We start from the raw sequence: 15,596 nt of genomic DNA on the forward strand, positions 1-15,596 counted from the left end.
CAGCCAGCCAGGAATGTTTGTGGAGAAACCTGAGGAAGCCTTGAGTGGAAACTACCATGATTAGGGGCTGCAGCAAGTCCAGAATTAATATAGTCCTTGTAAAGATTTAGTTGAGTCAAACCAAATACTGTCTACAAAAGTGTGTACAGCATAGAGCTTATTTTTTTTCTTACAACCTGGACTATTAATTGCTTAAGAAATACTGAAACTTTGGGAAATTTCCTGGTGGTTCAGTGGTTAGGACTCAGTGCTTTCACAGCTGGGGGCCTAGACTTGATCCCTCGTCAGGGAAGTAAGATCCTATATGGCACGGCCAATATATACATATATGCTGAAACTTTTACTTTTACCTGCCTTGGCTTTCCAATAAGAAGAGATGTTTTACCTGCAGAGCCTCAAGCAAGTTCAAGGACTTAGTTTTGTTAGGGAAAAAAACCTGCGAAGATGTGAATAGAAATGTGTCCGTAGAAATGCAGAACTTGTTAGTCTGGGCCAAGATGGCAGCCTTCTCTCACTCTGCCTTGCCCCTAAGACACCACTGTGAGGTTGTCAGTTTCCCAGGGGGATCACAGATACAAGTATTTCTTCTACAGGGAAAAAAAAAGAATGCCTAGAATTCATATTATATCCTTTGGTTAGTTTCCTACATTTAACATCTCCTTGATCCCCATAAAACAGTATGCACATTCCTGAATTATGTCTATGGCTGTCTGTCCATCTGTCTGTTTCTTTGTCGTCCTCACCGCCTCCATTCTCTCTCTCCTCCCCCATCCCTCTCTCAACTCTAACTCAAACTCAATACTTTAAAAGTTCTCTAAGAACAAATGGAGGAGATCTTCAAAGTTTCATTTTAGTACCACAGCTCAGTTGAAGATGAAGATAGCTTCACGTGGTGAAGCATGTAGAAAAAGAAGACTACATTAGAGTCACAGCTGGTCTTTTTCTTCATCCATGAACAACCTACACATTTTCTATTGTTTCTTTTTTTTTTCTCTTGCGTTGAAAACTATTTTTTTAATTAATTAATTAATTTTATTTAGAGGCTAATTACTTTACACTATTGTAGTGGCTTTTGCCATGCATTGACATGAATCAGCCATGGGTGTACATGTGTTCCCCATCCTGAACCCCCCTCCCTCTTCCCTCCCCATCCCATCCCTCAGGGTCATCCCAGAGCACCAGCCCTAAGCACCCTGTCTCATGCATTGAACCTGGACTGGCGATCTATTTCACATATGGTAATATACATGTTTCAATGATATTCTCTCAAATCATCCCACCCTCGCCTTCTCCCACAGAGTCCAAAAGTCTGTTCTTTACATCTGTGTCTCTTTTGCTGTCTCGTGTATAGGGTCATCGTTACCATCTTTCTAAATTCCATATATATGTGTTAATATACTGTATTGGTGTTTTTCTTTCTGATTTACTTCACTCTCTATAATAGGCTCCAGTTTCATCCACCTCATTAGAACTGATTCAGATGAGTTCTTTTTAATAGCTGAGTAATATTCCATTATCAAATTAACTCCCCCAAATAATTCACATGCCATATAAGAAAAGGACCCTTCAACTGGCCACACCCATCATCTGAATGAAAGTCAGAAGGTAATGAGAACCTCTTCTTTCCCTGACAAATTCATTTTCTTATTCATCTGGATGCTCACAGGATGAAAGTGAAAAGAATCACTTCTCAAATTTGTTTATGGAGTTCCATGTCAAATAACTATGTATAAGACTGATATTGGGCTGAAAGTGAAGAGTAAACCTTTTTAGCATTTGTGTCATTTCACAAGGATAGATGGGCATCTCCTGGCTGGGCCTGGACTGTTTGTTATCTCTGACACTAGGTCCAGATGAGTTTAACCGCTTTTGCAATATGCCCAGAACACTCGTAGGATTCACATCTCCAACAGTGGCAGCATTTCCGTCTCATCGCCCAACCAGCATCTATCCCACTACCACCACTACCAAGTTTTTTTTCTGAATTTGCCAAGATCTTGGACTGTTTCAAACTTCCATTGCTCCCAGTGAGGCAGGAAGACTGTCTCCCTGGCTCCCTGGAATGGATAGGGGCTTGGGAGAAACTGAAAAATCTTAGACAAGGGGCTAAGGACCTTCAGTTCAACTAGCATCAGAGTTATTTTCTTCTTCTGAGGGGATCCCACATGGAGTGCTGCCAAGCCAAGAGGTCAGCTCAGACTTCCAAAAACTCAATAAAAATCTTCCCAGAGCCCAGTCCTGAAAATTCCACACCAGAGACACCACGCCCAGCCCCATGAAGCCCTTGAAACCTCTGTTCCTCCAACTCCTACACAACCTTCCAACTCACCACCTCTCCCTGGCTATTTTTTCCTCCCTTAATTCTCATGGCTCTTAGTAAGGGAAAGGGAAAATAACAAATAGACAAGAGAATGAAAGCATCAAACTTTCTAAGTATAGCTATTAATATTTCTATCACACCATAAGAATCCTTCTATACAATTCTTGTTGAAATGTCAGTCTTGAGAGAGAAGTGTCCTCAGGCAGTGGTGTCTGTCAGGGTTTGAGTTTCGGATCAAGAGTACATATGACCCCCTCCCCCGTGGGTCTCAAGAGGTGGAAATGCCTCATTCATTCATTCATTTACAAGTATGTACAGTGAACCCCCTACAAGATCAATAGTCAAACGGGACTCAGTCCCTGCCCTCATTTATCCTATGATTTTCTTCCCCACATCTTCCAGTTTCTCATCTGAATAAACAACATGACACCCTCCCAACTTCAACTCCTTTCCTCAATCTCCTACTTTCTCTCCAGTCCACTCTTCATACTGATGTCTCAGGGAAATTTCTAAACACCACTCTACCGGCAGTTCCCCCAAATATACCATGCTCTCAGATCTCAGGCTCTTTGCAAATGCTGTCCTCTCTGCCTAGAATGTTTTTCCTCTTCCTTTAGCAGGGGAACTCCTGCTGAGACTTCAGAATTCAGTTGAGATGTCACTAGCTGTAGGAAGCTCTCTCTGACTACCAGCCACATTTATTCTAATTTAGATGCCCCTCCCTTCTCTTCCCTTGGCACGTTGTGTATACCTCTGTCATAACAAATATGTATTGAACAGTAACTGTCTTATTTACCCACTTTCTCCTCAACTAGACTGAGAATGTGTTGTAAATAAAAACTATACTTTTTGTCACTGTTTATCCGACCTCCCAGTAGACTGTCCAAGACATAATAAGTGCTCAGAAATTGTTTAATGAGTGAAGAAGTTCAAAGTCTAAGAAGGAAGACAAAGAGGCATAATTCCATAATGAGGTGTGACAGATAACAGAGTGGGGTGCCGTGATGACTGAGCAGAGGGATTGCATACTTTGCTTGAGGAGAAGACAGGGTCTAGGAAGTCACCCCTGGGGAGAAGAGCATGGGTTGGCCTTGGGGGAAGATTGGGAAGGCACCAGGCCTATACGGAAGACAAGGCAAGGGAACAGTGGCATATGGAAGGCCCTAGCCACCTCAGTGAGTATGATGCATCTGGGGAGATTTCCCTCAGAAGAATGACGCTGGTGAGCACTTGAAGATCTTGGTGGGAATAATCCCGATGGAGACAGGAACCGACCTAGGAGCTCAGCAGACCCCCAGGTTTCTAGCTTGGGTGAATGGTGGCGCTGTTGTCCAGGATGAGGAATCGAGAGGACAGACTATCTGGGGAGAAAGATGGTGAGCCCAATCGACTGGTGTTGAGTTGGAGTGGCCTGCAGGACATCCCAGTGGAGGAGATGTTTAGCAATCAGTCAGGTATGTGAACCTGAAGAGAGTAGCCAGGAATGAAGACTCTATTCTAACAGCTTCACTGAAACCTGTGCTTACTTCTACAATGTGATGCAGTGCCTTGCGGTTTCAGTCACAGGTGAGGACTGCTGAGAGAGGGATAATTGCTCCCATTTCTGCCCCTGGCTTGGATACCTGACCTCAGGCTAGCTGCTGGACTTCAGGCTGTGCCTCGTGCCTCCTGGGAAAGGAGACCTGAAGAAAACCGGTGTAAATCTTGGCTCTAGAACAAATTCATTTAGTTCTGTCTTTAGTGATTCTTCTATGTGGAGTTCGTGCCATTGAGGAGTACTTGAAACAGTACTTCCAGAGGCCACCGAGTACACAGAGTGGGGAGCCTTTACCTTCATTACCTGGAAGTCCTTGCCCCTTAGGGAATCCTATTTAGGTAGAGGCATCATTTCCATGGGCTTCCCAGATGGCACTAGTGGTAAAGAACCTACTTGCCTGCCTGCTGATGCAGAGACATGGATTGATCCCTAAGTCAGGAAGATTCCCTGAAAGAGGGCATGACAACCCACTCCAGGATTCTTGCCTGGAGAATCCCATGGACAGAGGAGCCTACAGTCAACAGGGTCACACAGAGTCAGACACGACCGGAGTGACGTAGCACACGCACAAGCACATACATCACTTCCTTGCTATAATAAACACTTGTTTATTCTCCCCTCCCCCCCACTTTGTTCTACCCTTTGGCTGTTGTGACAGCAACTTTTTGTTCCTGTTCTGGTCCAGCCTATAGCACTCACTTTGATAGTGCTCCCTTAAAAGGGGCTTATTTGCAATTCTGTCTGCATTATCAAGTTCAGGGACCCACCTAAAATAGCATTTTTGCAAAGCAACTCATTGTGATTTTCCTGGCTAATTTGTCTTAAGTGACTTGCACTGAAATGAAACATATTTTAATTCAGAGGTTCCTGACAGTAATAGTACTGTGGGAGTTATATGATGTGCTCATGGTTGAACCTCTTTTAGTCCAAATATCTATTCACAAAGGATAATGGGAGCTGCTTATGGAACCCATGCATGCTAAGTTGTTTCAGCGAGTCCAACTCTTTGCAACCCCATGGACTGCAGCCCACCAGGCTCCCCTGTCCATGGGATTCTCCAGGCAAGAGTAGTGAAGTGGGTTGACTTGCCTAGGTATTGTCAACAATTTAAGAGGAATTGGTATTTAACCAAAGAGTTTCTGACAGTCAGATGTGAGAATGACAAAGATTTAGCAAGGGCATTAGTCATGTATGGAGAATGGAGTCATTTTTAATTCATACGACTGTGATAGAATATTCATCATCAAACTTGAATATCAACCAACCACTATTTACAAAGAAGGCAATATCACAACAGCACCCAGGGAAATGTAAATAAATGATGCATAACAAAAATTCTCAGAGAAGCCCAAAAACCAATCATTCCATCCAACACACTGAATTAGATCCTACCCTGTGTTCAATGAAAAGTCCTTAAAATATTTACTTCTTGATTCAAAGCGAAGATGCCAGCTTATTTTGAACTGCAGCATCAAACACATCCCATAATTTTTTAAGAAAATCCTGAATAGTTTAATTATGACCTCTGTCATACTGGCTAAATATAAGCGGCATATCATCACAACCTTCATGGTCTAACATTTGAATTTCTACAAAGATAAATAAAGTTTGGTGGTCAGATTCAGGATGCAGCCAGGATTTAGCCTCTACTAAGAAGCAGCGGGCTACAACCAAGCCTTTCTTCTGCTCTCTGGAAACTGGTCGTCTATGGGTGCTTCTCTGTTGGAAATGCAACTTGAATAAAACCATCTTTGACTAACGTGACGTTTCTTTAATTAACAGGTAGGAGATCAGATCATTGAAATCAACGGGGAGAGCACAAGAGACATGACCCACGCCAGAGCAATAGAGCTCATCAAATCGGGCGGAAGAAGAGTGAGGCTGCTGCTGAAGCGCGGGACGGGACAGGTCCCAGAGTATGGTACGTTTCACATTTTGATTCATGTTTTTTCTGTTTCTTCTGTGTCCATAAATGCCTATGCTTATTTATAAAGCTACATAAGTTCTCTAATTCTACCTAAATATATATTTAGTGATCAGAGGACATAGATCTATACACGTGTGTATATTTAAGGACAAGGTATATATTATATGTTTGTGAGCTCTTTCTTTTGCTCCCTTATTTAGGTAATGTTGAAAATAGCAAATGTAGGACCTTTCAAGGCATCTCTGAGTGTGCTGGGAGATCTGGCTAAATTTATATATTAGAACTTCTGTTATTTGACTGATAGTCCTCTGTTCATTTGAGTCCACAGTAATTTATCAATTATTTCCTAAAATGACTCGTGCGTCAGACTGTCCTGTGGGATATGTAACCTGGGCCAGGGAACCAGCAAAACCAAATCTTCAGGCTATGAAGATTAAAACATAAACTTCAGTTCAGGCAGTGGTTGCATTGCCTTGGAGTTCAGGGATATTCCAAAAGTTCACTCTTATGTTGTGTATCTAGATGCTTGTGAGGAAGGCTTTACAGTGCATTTTAATTTATAGATTTGCCTTCAGAAGTTTTTAAGAGTGTTATTTCCCAAAAGCCCATTTAAGGTACAGCCAACATCATTACCCTAGTATGTCAGAAACTATTATGTAATCTTTACATGAGAAGCAGAGAAACCTTGGCTTGTCTTTAATCTTAGGGAGTAACAGAGAGACAGACAGACATCAGTCAAGAGTAGCACAGATAATAAGTGTCCCGATTAGGGAAATAAGATCTAACCACTGATCTGTATAAGTAGCTCAGGATGTTGATCTAGATTAAATTGATTCCCATTTTCAGTCTTCCATTCTTAAAAATCTAAGTAGTACTTTTTCCTCTTAAATTGTGCTTTCTGCCTATGTTACCTAATAATTGACTGAACGCTTATTTAGTAGGATAGATATAATTCTGAATTCAGTTTAAATATCTGAATTCAAAGGCCCTTAAATACTTTATATTTCCAGGATCTTGAACATACTGAAAGCCTACAAGAAGGGCTGGCAAGTTCTCACATTAAGAGTAGGACAGCATTTAGAAGCTTCTAGGGCTGGCCATATGCCCAGGGAAATATTTCATCCCAGCTTCCCATCCTTAATACTTGGATCTAATAAAATATTTTTAATTATTAATATTAGCAGTAAGCACAGACTTAAGCCTGTTCAATGGCATCAGCATTCTTCCCTTTGTAAAGAATCTGAACTCTTGAAATAGAATCATGTTTTGCACCCTGGGGCATGAAGGCATCCAGTAATGTGAAACCAACCAGTGAAATTCTATCACTTCTACAGAAGACCTTGCTTTCAAGGTGTGTTTCACTCCATGCCAAGACCTATTATCTATACCCAGGAATTCTCATAGAATTAATGTTGTTCTTATTGTTCTAACAAATTAATCTTTAAAAAGTTAATCTGAACAACTTGGCTGTCCTGAGCTTTCTATTCTTTTTGTAGAATCACTGTTTGGTCCTTATTCTGAGCACCCACCACTCCAGCTGCTGCTCTACAGAGAGCAGTTAAAACAGTCTGCCGACCAACATGTGGTATAACTCAGGCTGTGATGCATCAGCACGAAGCTGCCTCGAGGCATGAGAATAAAAATATGTTTCTGAACAGCATGAAAATCCAAGACCATGTCAACATTATCCCATTAATTCTTAACATCATCTGAAAATATCTAGTTAAAGTTAAATTCTAAAATTAACCAACACAGAGAGTTTGTTAAATATCTGGACACACTTTTGAATATTAACTAATATTGTTAACTCTAGTAGTATTGCAAAATTTCTTCTAAATATATTCTTCTAAAATGTAATATAAAATCATACACACTGGTAGCAGAGCTTATCAGCTACTTTTCATGTTAGATTTGACATGGAATGTGACTGTAATTTTAGAGATTATGTCATAAAATAACAAATTTAATACAGTAAAGCAATCTCCTTTAGGGAAGTAAATGAACAGTTATAAACTAAGTAAACATTAGTTCTTTAGGAAACTCTAAGCCAAAATTATGTGTGAAAAACCAAGAGGGTAGGGATCAGATCAGCATTTTTGAGGATAATGCCATCAAATGATATTTCTGAAATCTCACAGTGCCTCATGAAGGGGCTGTTTTAGGGGTCCCCAAGGCCATCCCACCTTCAGGTATTTGCTTTTAAGACTCCTAGAACACAGAATATAGTTGTGGTCACAGCTCAGATTTATGACACTGATGTATTAATAGTAAGGATACCCAGTAGAATCATAAGGAAGAACAACACAGGTGGAATTGGAGGAATCCACATGCAGGCTTCCTTCTGCTTTCTCTGTCTCCCATGAGGGGTTACCCAGAGAGCATTCTTCATGCAGCAATAAGAATGCAGCAGCATATGTGTGATTATATTGCTGCCCTGATGGTATGGCTGCCCTGGGTAGCTCATAAGAGACTCAGTGCCCATGGTTTCTCCTGGGGGCCTGTCATGCTGGCACCCCCTGCCTGGCACGTACCAGAATCCCAGACTCCCAGAAGGACAGCAGGTGCTGAGCATCAACCACATTGCCTGTGCAAACAGTTGAGATACAGTGAAAGACTTGTATCACTTAGGAAAGGTTTATATTAGTGAGGGAACGAATTACCAGTCACGTTCCCGGATGCCAGCCCAGGACCAGATTGGCGAGGAGGCCTTTCTGAGATATCAGTCACAGGCCTGCTCTGGAAATGCATTCCGACTGAGTGACTGAACTGAACTGAACTGAACTGAACCAGGAACAAACCACAAAGTGGCCACATTCACAGACTCTATAGAGTCCCCCAGTATCTGAGGAGTTCTTGCAGCTAAGGAACATCGCAATTCCTCCAGCATCAGTTAAATCAACTATCTCATGACAAAGAATTTTTTTTTTATCCAAGATAGACTAGAATATGTTTTTATTAAGGTACTTTTATGAAAATTTTTATTAAAATATACTCTATCTTGGACATAAAAAAGTGGGGGAGTGGCTGGGGTGCAGGTAACAAAACAAAATAATAGCAACAAGAGCAGTGAAAGAAAATGCTTGGATTTATAGTAGATATAACCAAAAATATAATCCACTTTGTCCAAATGCACCCTAATGACAGGAAAACTGATTTCTCTGTCAACCAAGAGTTTAATCCTATGTTTTTTTTTCCTTTGTTTGCCCTTTAGGATCCCAAATTTGGCATAAAATTCAATCTCAAAAGATTGTTAAAGGGAGGTTATCAGAATCTAGAGGAGACTTTACCTGTTAGGGAAGTGTTCGGGCTTAACCCCGCCCGGGGGAGAGTGAGCTCTGAAGGTGAAGAGACTGGCAAACAGCAGGCTAGGAAGGGTTTAGGTGATAACCCTCTGATAAGCCCTGCCTCTGATACCTGCAGAATTCAGAATTCAGAACAGCTCTGAAGCTGTCCCTTATCTGGACTTTTGAACATGTCAGGGGAAAGCTGATCTCAGTCAAGAGAAATATGAAAATTCTGGCTCAGAGTCCTTAAGGTGGTTTGTGACAGAGAGATAAGCACAGGTACAATGGGAAGAAAAAAATACCCCAGGTAATCTGTCAGATTGTTGACTAAACAAAGTCAGTGTGAAGCCAAGTGAGCTGAGGAAGGGAATAAATATGCTGCAAACATGCCATCCATAATTACCATGAGACTAATCGGCAGACACACCTCAGCCGATCCAGAGGCAAGAATAAGCAAAGGCAGCCACTAGCAAGCATACTGGCTGCTCACAGAGGTGGCTGAGCAGCTGTGGCAGGGGAGGGGGGATAATAAGGGCTTCGAAGGAGAAGCTGCTTTCGTAGTTAAGTCCTTGAAAGAGCAGCTCAGGAGATAAGCACTTCAACTGCACTCTAGTCCTCAGGATAAGAATTTGTTGATTGTAAACTCAATGACAGCTTGGGTACCCCCTCCCCTGACACATACATCTCAACACCTGGCAGGAAGAAGGCAATTTGACTCCACCATACTGAGGAAAGGATCAAAAATGGATGCAGCAGAAGCAGTGCTCTCCTTAACACAGACTGTTACAGTTCCAATGAAATCTAAAAAGGCTAAGAGAAAAGAAAACAGGGATCCTGATTCTAAAGCTGCATAGGAATATATTATGCAAATTATCTCCTTCATCAGCATTAAGGGACTATAAGGAATGTTCACTTGATGTACACACTGAGCCACAGAGCCAGGGCCTTGGTAAACAGAAGTGCCCCTGGATGAAAAAATGTCCTCCGCCGGCAGTTCAGGCCAATGCAGAGCCTTCCCCTGGTAATACTTGCTGTTCAGATCTCATCAAAAAAAAAAAAAAAAATTATGCCTTCCAGTCTTGGTGGTCTGGCCTGTTGATTCTCTTAAGCAGCATTGCAGGTCTTTATGACAAGAATGCTGACGCAAGTTTGATTGTAAATGGCCTCAGTGGTCTTAGGAGGCCAGACAGAGTTCCCAGGAGGAAACACAATTCTCAGAATGCCCAGAGACAATTAACACTAATGCCCACGTCTCCCTTTGGGGAAAGAAATCATCAATCCATGAGTTAGACTTCTTCCTGCACTACCATTTTCAAAGTTAATTGCATCTTTGATAGGTGTTGACTAATATAAGGCCTATGATAAATGAAATTGTTTACATTTTATAAGTGTAATAAAACTGCATTAGGTAAGAAAAGATCTGTTTGAGCCATACTGTATTCATACTCTAGCTGAAGAAATGAATGGGCTAAATAGTTAAAGGTCTTCCTTTAATCAGTAAACGAAAATGATTTATAGTAGTATCAGAGCAACAGATTAAGCAGTACCAGTCTCTACTTATATGGCAATTAACATATTTTTTCATTTATTCTTCTTTAACAGTGTGCATTGGCATGTGACTATTATAAGCATGCTCCTATAATCTTGTTAACAATTATTTGTTCAAGTCCTTCCTCTGATCACACAAAGGTCAACTCTAGACGTTGTACTCCTACCAAATAAATATTCCATGTGAGGTGAGGCAGATCCTGTAATTAGTATCATTAATTAATATCATTACTATTTCCTCAACTAAATCAGGATTTTCCTGAGCACCTACTATGTTCAAGGCACTTTGCAGGCACTGAAAGGAAGACACGGTCCTGGCCTTCAGTGAGCTGACAGTCTGAAATGAGGATATGTGTAACAGTTGATTTTAATAGAGGGGTGACTGATTAAAATGTCTCGATCTACTCTAATGAAAAAATTATTAGTTTTTTATTAGTTTTACTAGGTATATGTGGCTTTAATAAATACATCTAGAGGGTTAAGGATCTTTGAAAAGCCCTTGGCTTCTTTTGTCTGTTAAGCATTTCCTTTGTAATATTTATACTAATAATTGGTACGTTTTCTGAAGAAAGAACTCGCTGAGTATGGATAAATTTCTGCCTATACCTTGGCTGAATTATTCTCAGTTCCATGTTAGTGAGACAGAATTCTCTTGAGCAAATTTGCTAATCATTGCTCTTCCCCTCCCGTGGCCCTCAGCGTGCAGCCTGGAGCATTGTAACCTCACAGCCGGAGGTGTCCACAGTGCAGACACGGGGAGAGTTTCTGCTGCCTTTGCCTCTTCCTCAGAAACCACATTTATGGGAACTTTAAGTGGTCCCATAGCCTTTGCACTGTTTCACCTGCATTTTTAATAGGGCAAAGGGCAGCTGGCTTCAATAATAAATTCTGAAACTTAATTTCAGCTTCTGACATTCATGGTTGAGTGTATCTCCCTTTTCCATGAGTGGTTCCACAAATCACTCCAGTTCACCCTGACTGAGCCAGACCAGGGAAGAGGACAGGCTGTCAGGCAGTACTCTGGCTGCATCCTGCAAGAACAGAGTCCTTCCTTGGCTAGAAGGCTCCAGACTGCTCTCTTCAGAATTTAGGGAATCCCAGGAAATGTCCAAACCATGAAAATTCCAATAGGTTCCTGTTTCATGGAGTCAGACCCAGGGGCTTCCTTGAAGGATGCCCAACTCTGAAATTCTTTTCCCCACTGCTCAGCCAAAACCTCATTTATTAAGGTGCTTTAAGGATGAGGGTGAAATCCCATTTCTTCACATTGTTTTATTGGAAACCCTGGACTATGATGATATTCCTTCTTGATAGTTTTTCCAACATACACTCTTCTTTCTCAGGATATATTAAGTGACCCACTTCACCCAGTTGACACTTGTTAGGTATTTAAGACTCTGATAAAATACATTAGACCGAAGTAACCAAGAAATCAACCAAGAGAAACCAGTTTTGCTCTTGAGGTCTGACCTCCTTCAGTTCCCTAACAGTACGTTGTTGGAGGAGACAAATGAGTGAACAGCTATCTTTCCCAAACCCCACTGAGAAGGACTCCACATGCATCTTGGAAAACCTAAAAAATCCAACTCCTCCAGTAACTCATGCTGGACAGTTGGATTTAGGTTCTGACAAAACTTTCTCTTGCCTCCCCTAATATGAAGCTGAGCTCTCCTGGGCAAGGGCTGGCTCCACCACAGTCCAGGGAGAAGGCAGCCTCTTAGACAGAATGCTGATGAGATCCGTAAGAACATTGAAATGGATCTCAGAGAAGTCACAGTATCGAGAAACGGTTTGTTTTTTTTTTCACATGGTGAGCAGAGAGTGGGTAGGAGTGGAGATCAAAGCATTAAGGTTAAGAGGAAAGAAAGCTCACACATCATGGTTTTACATCTGCACACACACATGCACCATATGTGCACACACACACACACAGAGGATTGGGTCGATTTGGCCCAGCACTCTGTATTTTTCAAGTGTCATCCCAGGCAGTTTCATGCCATGGAGATAGCTGGCTTTGTCTCCTGTAGCTCTCCTGTAAAGACCCGAGGAGTTTCTACTTCTTGTCCTCTCTGTGTCTTTGTGGACCTCTCGCTGTATAAGCCTCACCCCTCAACCCAGCTACCCCTTGGCCCATCAAATCTGAATCACTCTCCATTCAGGCTTGCAATTGTTTAAAGTCAAGAAAGGAGACAAGATTTTCCTCCCTTTTTCAATCTTAGGCTTTTGTGACAATCTCAGCTCCACTCCCACCCTCCTCACTGAGGAGGTCTGACCTGTGTTCATAGCATGATGGTATAGATTCAAGTCAAGCTTGTGACCCCTCAACTACACCCATTATGAAGCTGGTGCTAAATGCCAAAGCCATTTTCTCCACTGTCTGATTGTTCTCTTGTCTCAAAATAGAGATGACACAGAAGATGTTGACCCCTGTGAGGGAGTTTGCTAACAACACCGTTATCCAGGTGCTCAGAGTGGAGTTTAACATCATAAGACAAATTCTTGGGTAGATCCAGGCAACCGCCACAACCGGCAAACATCAGGTCTCTGGAGCAGTCCTTAAGCTCTGGAGTCCTTAAGTCCTATCCCACTGTTCCCAAAGCAAATAGTTCATTTTAAACTAAAGTACTAAAAACCCCTCATTTCTAGTGAAAGAAATAGTCCATAAGGTTGGATTTTTTGTTGTTGTTGTTATTTGAGAATTCTGCCTACAACTTTGCTCACAGGTAGGGTTACCCTGATGTCCTGTTCTGACAAAGTCTTCCCAGGTTTTCTTTTCAACCGAACTCCCTCAGACAGGACCAAAATAAGATTATATAATGCCTTACTCCAGGCTTGAATTATATGCTCTAATTGTAGCAAAATCTCTGTAAACAGTGAGAATCACACATTCTTCAACGTGCTGTTTGGGTTCAAAAAAAAAAATTTTTTAATAGAAACAACAAACAGACACTTAGCCCGGACTAAACAGCTGTTTACTCTAAGGTAGCTCAGACATTTGCTTAGAGAAGAGCCTGCATTTACACTCCTGTCCCAAGGTCTCCAACAAATAGTGATCCTCATCAGGATCCTGGGTTTTCAGACTGAACATGGGTTTTAGGACTCATGGCATGTGCATCGAATATGCCAAGCTCAGGATGCAACACTGTTTTTCACATTTCACCGTAATTTCTGTTACAGTTTTCACAGCTATTTCCCCCACCATGTTCTGGGCTCTTTTGTTTGACCCTCTGGCCCCAACGTTTCCTAGCACATGTATCTTTCAAGCCCAGTAAAGGCCACATTTAGAACTAAATGAGACCCTTTTGTACTTGATCGTAAAACCACTTGATGTATTTTGTACAAAATTACTTGCATCTTGGCAGGGCTAAATGGTAAACTCAGTTAATAAATCCTGAAACTTCATTTCTCTCCTGACATTCATTGTTAAGTGGTAGTTTCCACACCACAGAGAGCCTCTACTTTCCCTTTAACTTCAAATTGTTTGTCCAGGTGGCACTAGTGGTAAAGAATCCGCCTGCCAGTGTAGGAGATGTAACAGATGTGGGTTCGATCCCTGGGTTGGGAAGATCCCCTGGAGGAGGACATGGCAACCCACTACAGTATTCTTGCCTGGAGAATCCCATAGACAGAGGAGCTTGGTGGGCTACAGTCCATAGGGTCCCAAATAGTCGGACTAAAGCAACTTGGCACAGCACACCCCTCAACACAGCTGTGCGGTGAAAAACACCCGAGGAGGGGCATAATGAGACATCCATGTGGGGGCACTGTCTATTTTGTGTGTTGAAGCGCATGGAGCAAGTTAGGCATTGACATGAGGGCTGGGAGAGGGGTAGTATCATAAGAATATACTGGCAAAGAGGGGATCAGGCTCCCAAATGTCTGAGCTATGTGGATTCAGTGCTTCTGATCCAGCAGCCCCACATCACCCTCTACCTCAAACTGTATGGAGCTAAGACAACATGGCATTGGGTGCTGCAGGGACTGGTTATTACATCTCCCAGGGCCTGTCTGGTGGAGATCACTGACAGCCCAGAATTTCTAGTACCGTCTTTTTGTCGGTAAAGAACTGAAGCCCAGGAGCTGAGATAGGCCTAGACCAAGGCAGCCGCTAAGAGGCAGGTTTCAGAGTACGGTCCTTGGACAGGCGAGTACAGCCACATAGAACAGGCAAAACCTGGCTGTGTTTTCTTCAGCTTTTTTTTTTTTTTCCCAAAGAACAATTACGGCCAGCAAGTCAACTGTGAAGTTTGAATCTAAATGAGCAAATTGTTACAGAAGAGACGAGCTATAAGAATTTATGAGATTATTAGAGAAAACATAAATATAAACATAGGCAAACCATGGCTTTAATTTGAGGGTTTTTCAAAATTTAGAAACATGATTACTGTGACTTCTCAAATGACAGCTGGTCTCACTGAAGCACTCTCATTATGAGAAAATTCTGCAAAAATTCTGATATGATTTCAAGATGTTTTAAACATTTGTGCCTCCTTAAAAGCACCTCAGGATGCCCTCAATATTTTGAGGAAAAAAAAATCTATTTTTGGAATACACATGTAGCTCAGTCTTTCACTAATTTCACTTGCTGCATGCTCGATAGGGTCAGCTTTACTTAAAGTCTTTATTCTTACTGCCTAGATAATTTTTATTCAGCTACTCTAAACGTACTAAGCAATCTTGATTCTAACAGTAATACTATATCTTTGTCACTGGTTCTGTTAATTCTAATGATTGGTCCTAGGCTGTTCCTCCCCTTCCTTTAGGAATGGTACCTTCCAGTCTCTCCATGTGCATGAAAAGTGACAAGCATGGGTCCCCATATTTCTACTTATTGGGCCACCCTAAAGACACGGTTTGTAAAATCTGCATGAATATTATCTTTCTCTAATGAGCTTTGGTTTTGCATATGTTTTTAACTGATGTATAATGCTCTATCTTTCATAGTAGCTTGTCTAATTACTGCTAGAGCTCTGGAAAATA

The 15,596-nt window shown here is 41.7% G+C and overlaps 1 protein-coding gene across 1 annotated transcript in view; it reads left to right on the forward strand.

Annotated features, from left to right (window-relative positions):
* MAGI2 (membrane associated guanylate kinase, WW and PDZ domain containing 2) overlaps positions 1 to 15,596 on the forward strand; it is a 1,406,679-nt gene that overhangs the window by 1,344,601 nt on the left and 46,482 nt on the right. Inside the window, 1 exon segment of the mRNA XM_043462935.1 lies at positions 5,640 to 5,778. Within this exon segment, the coding sequence (XP_043318870.1) occupies positions 5,640 to 5,778 (139 nt within the window).

Source organism: Cervus canadensis, chromosome 3 (assembly GCF_019320065.1).
Source record: "Cervus canadensis isolate Bull #8, Minnesota chromosome 3, ASM1932006v1, whole genome shotgun sequence".
NCBI lineage: Eukaryota > Metazoa > Chordata > Mammalia > Artiodactyla > Cervidae > Cervus > Cervus canadensis.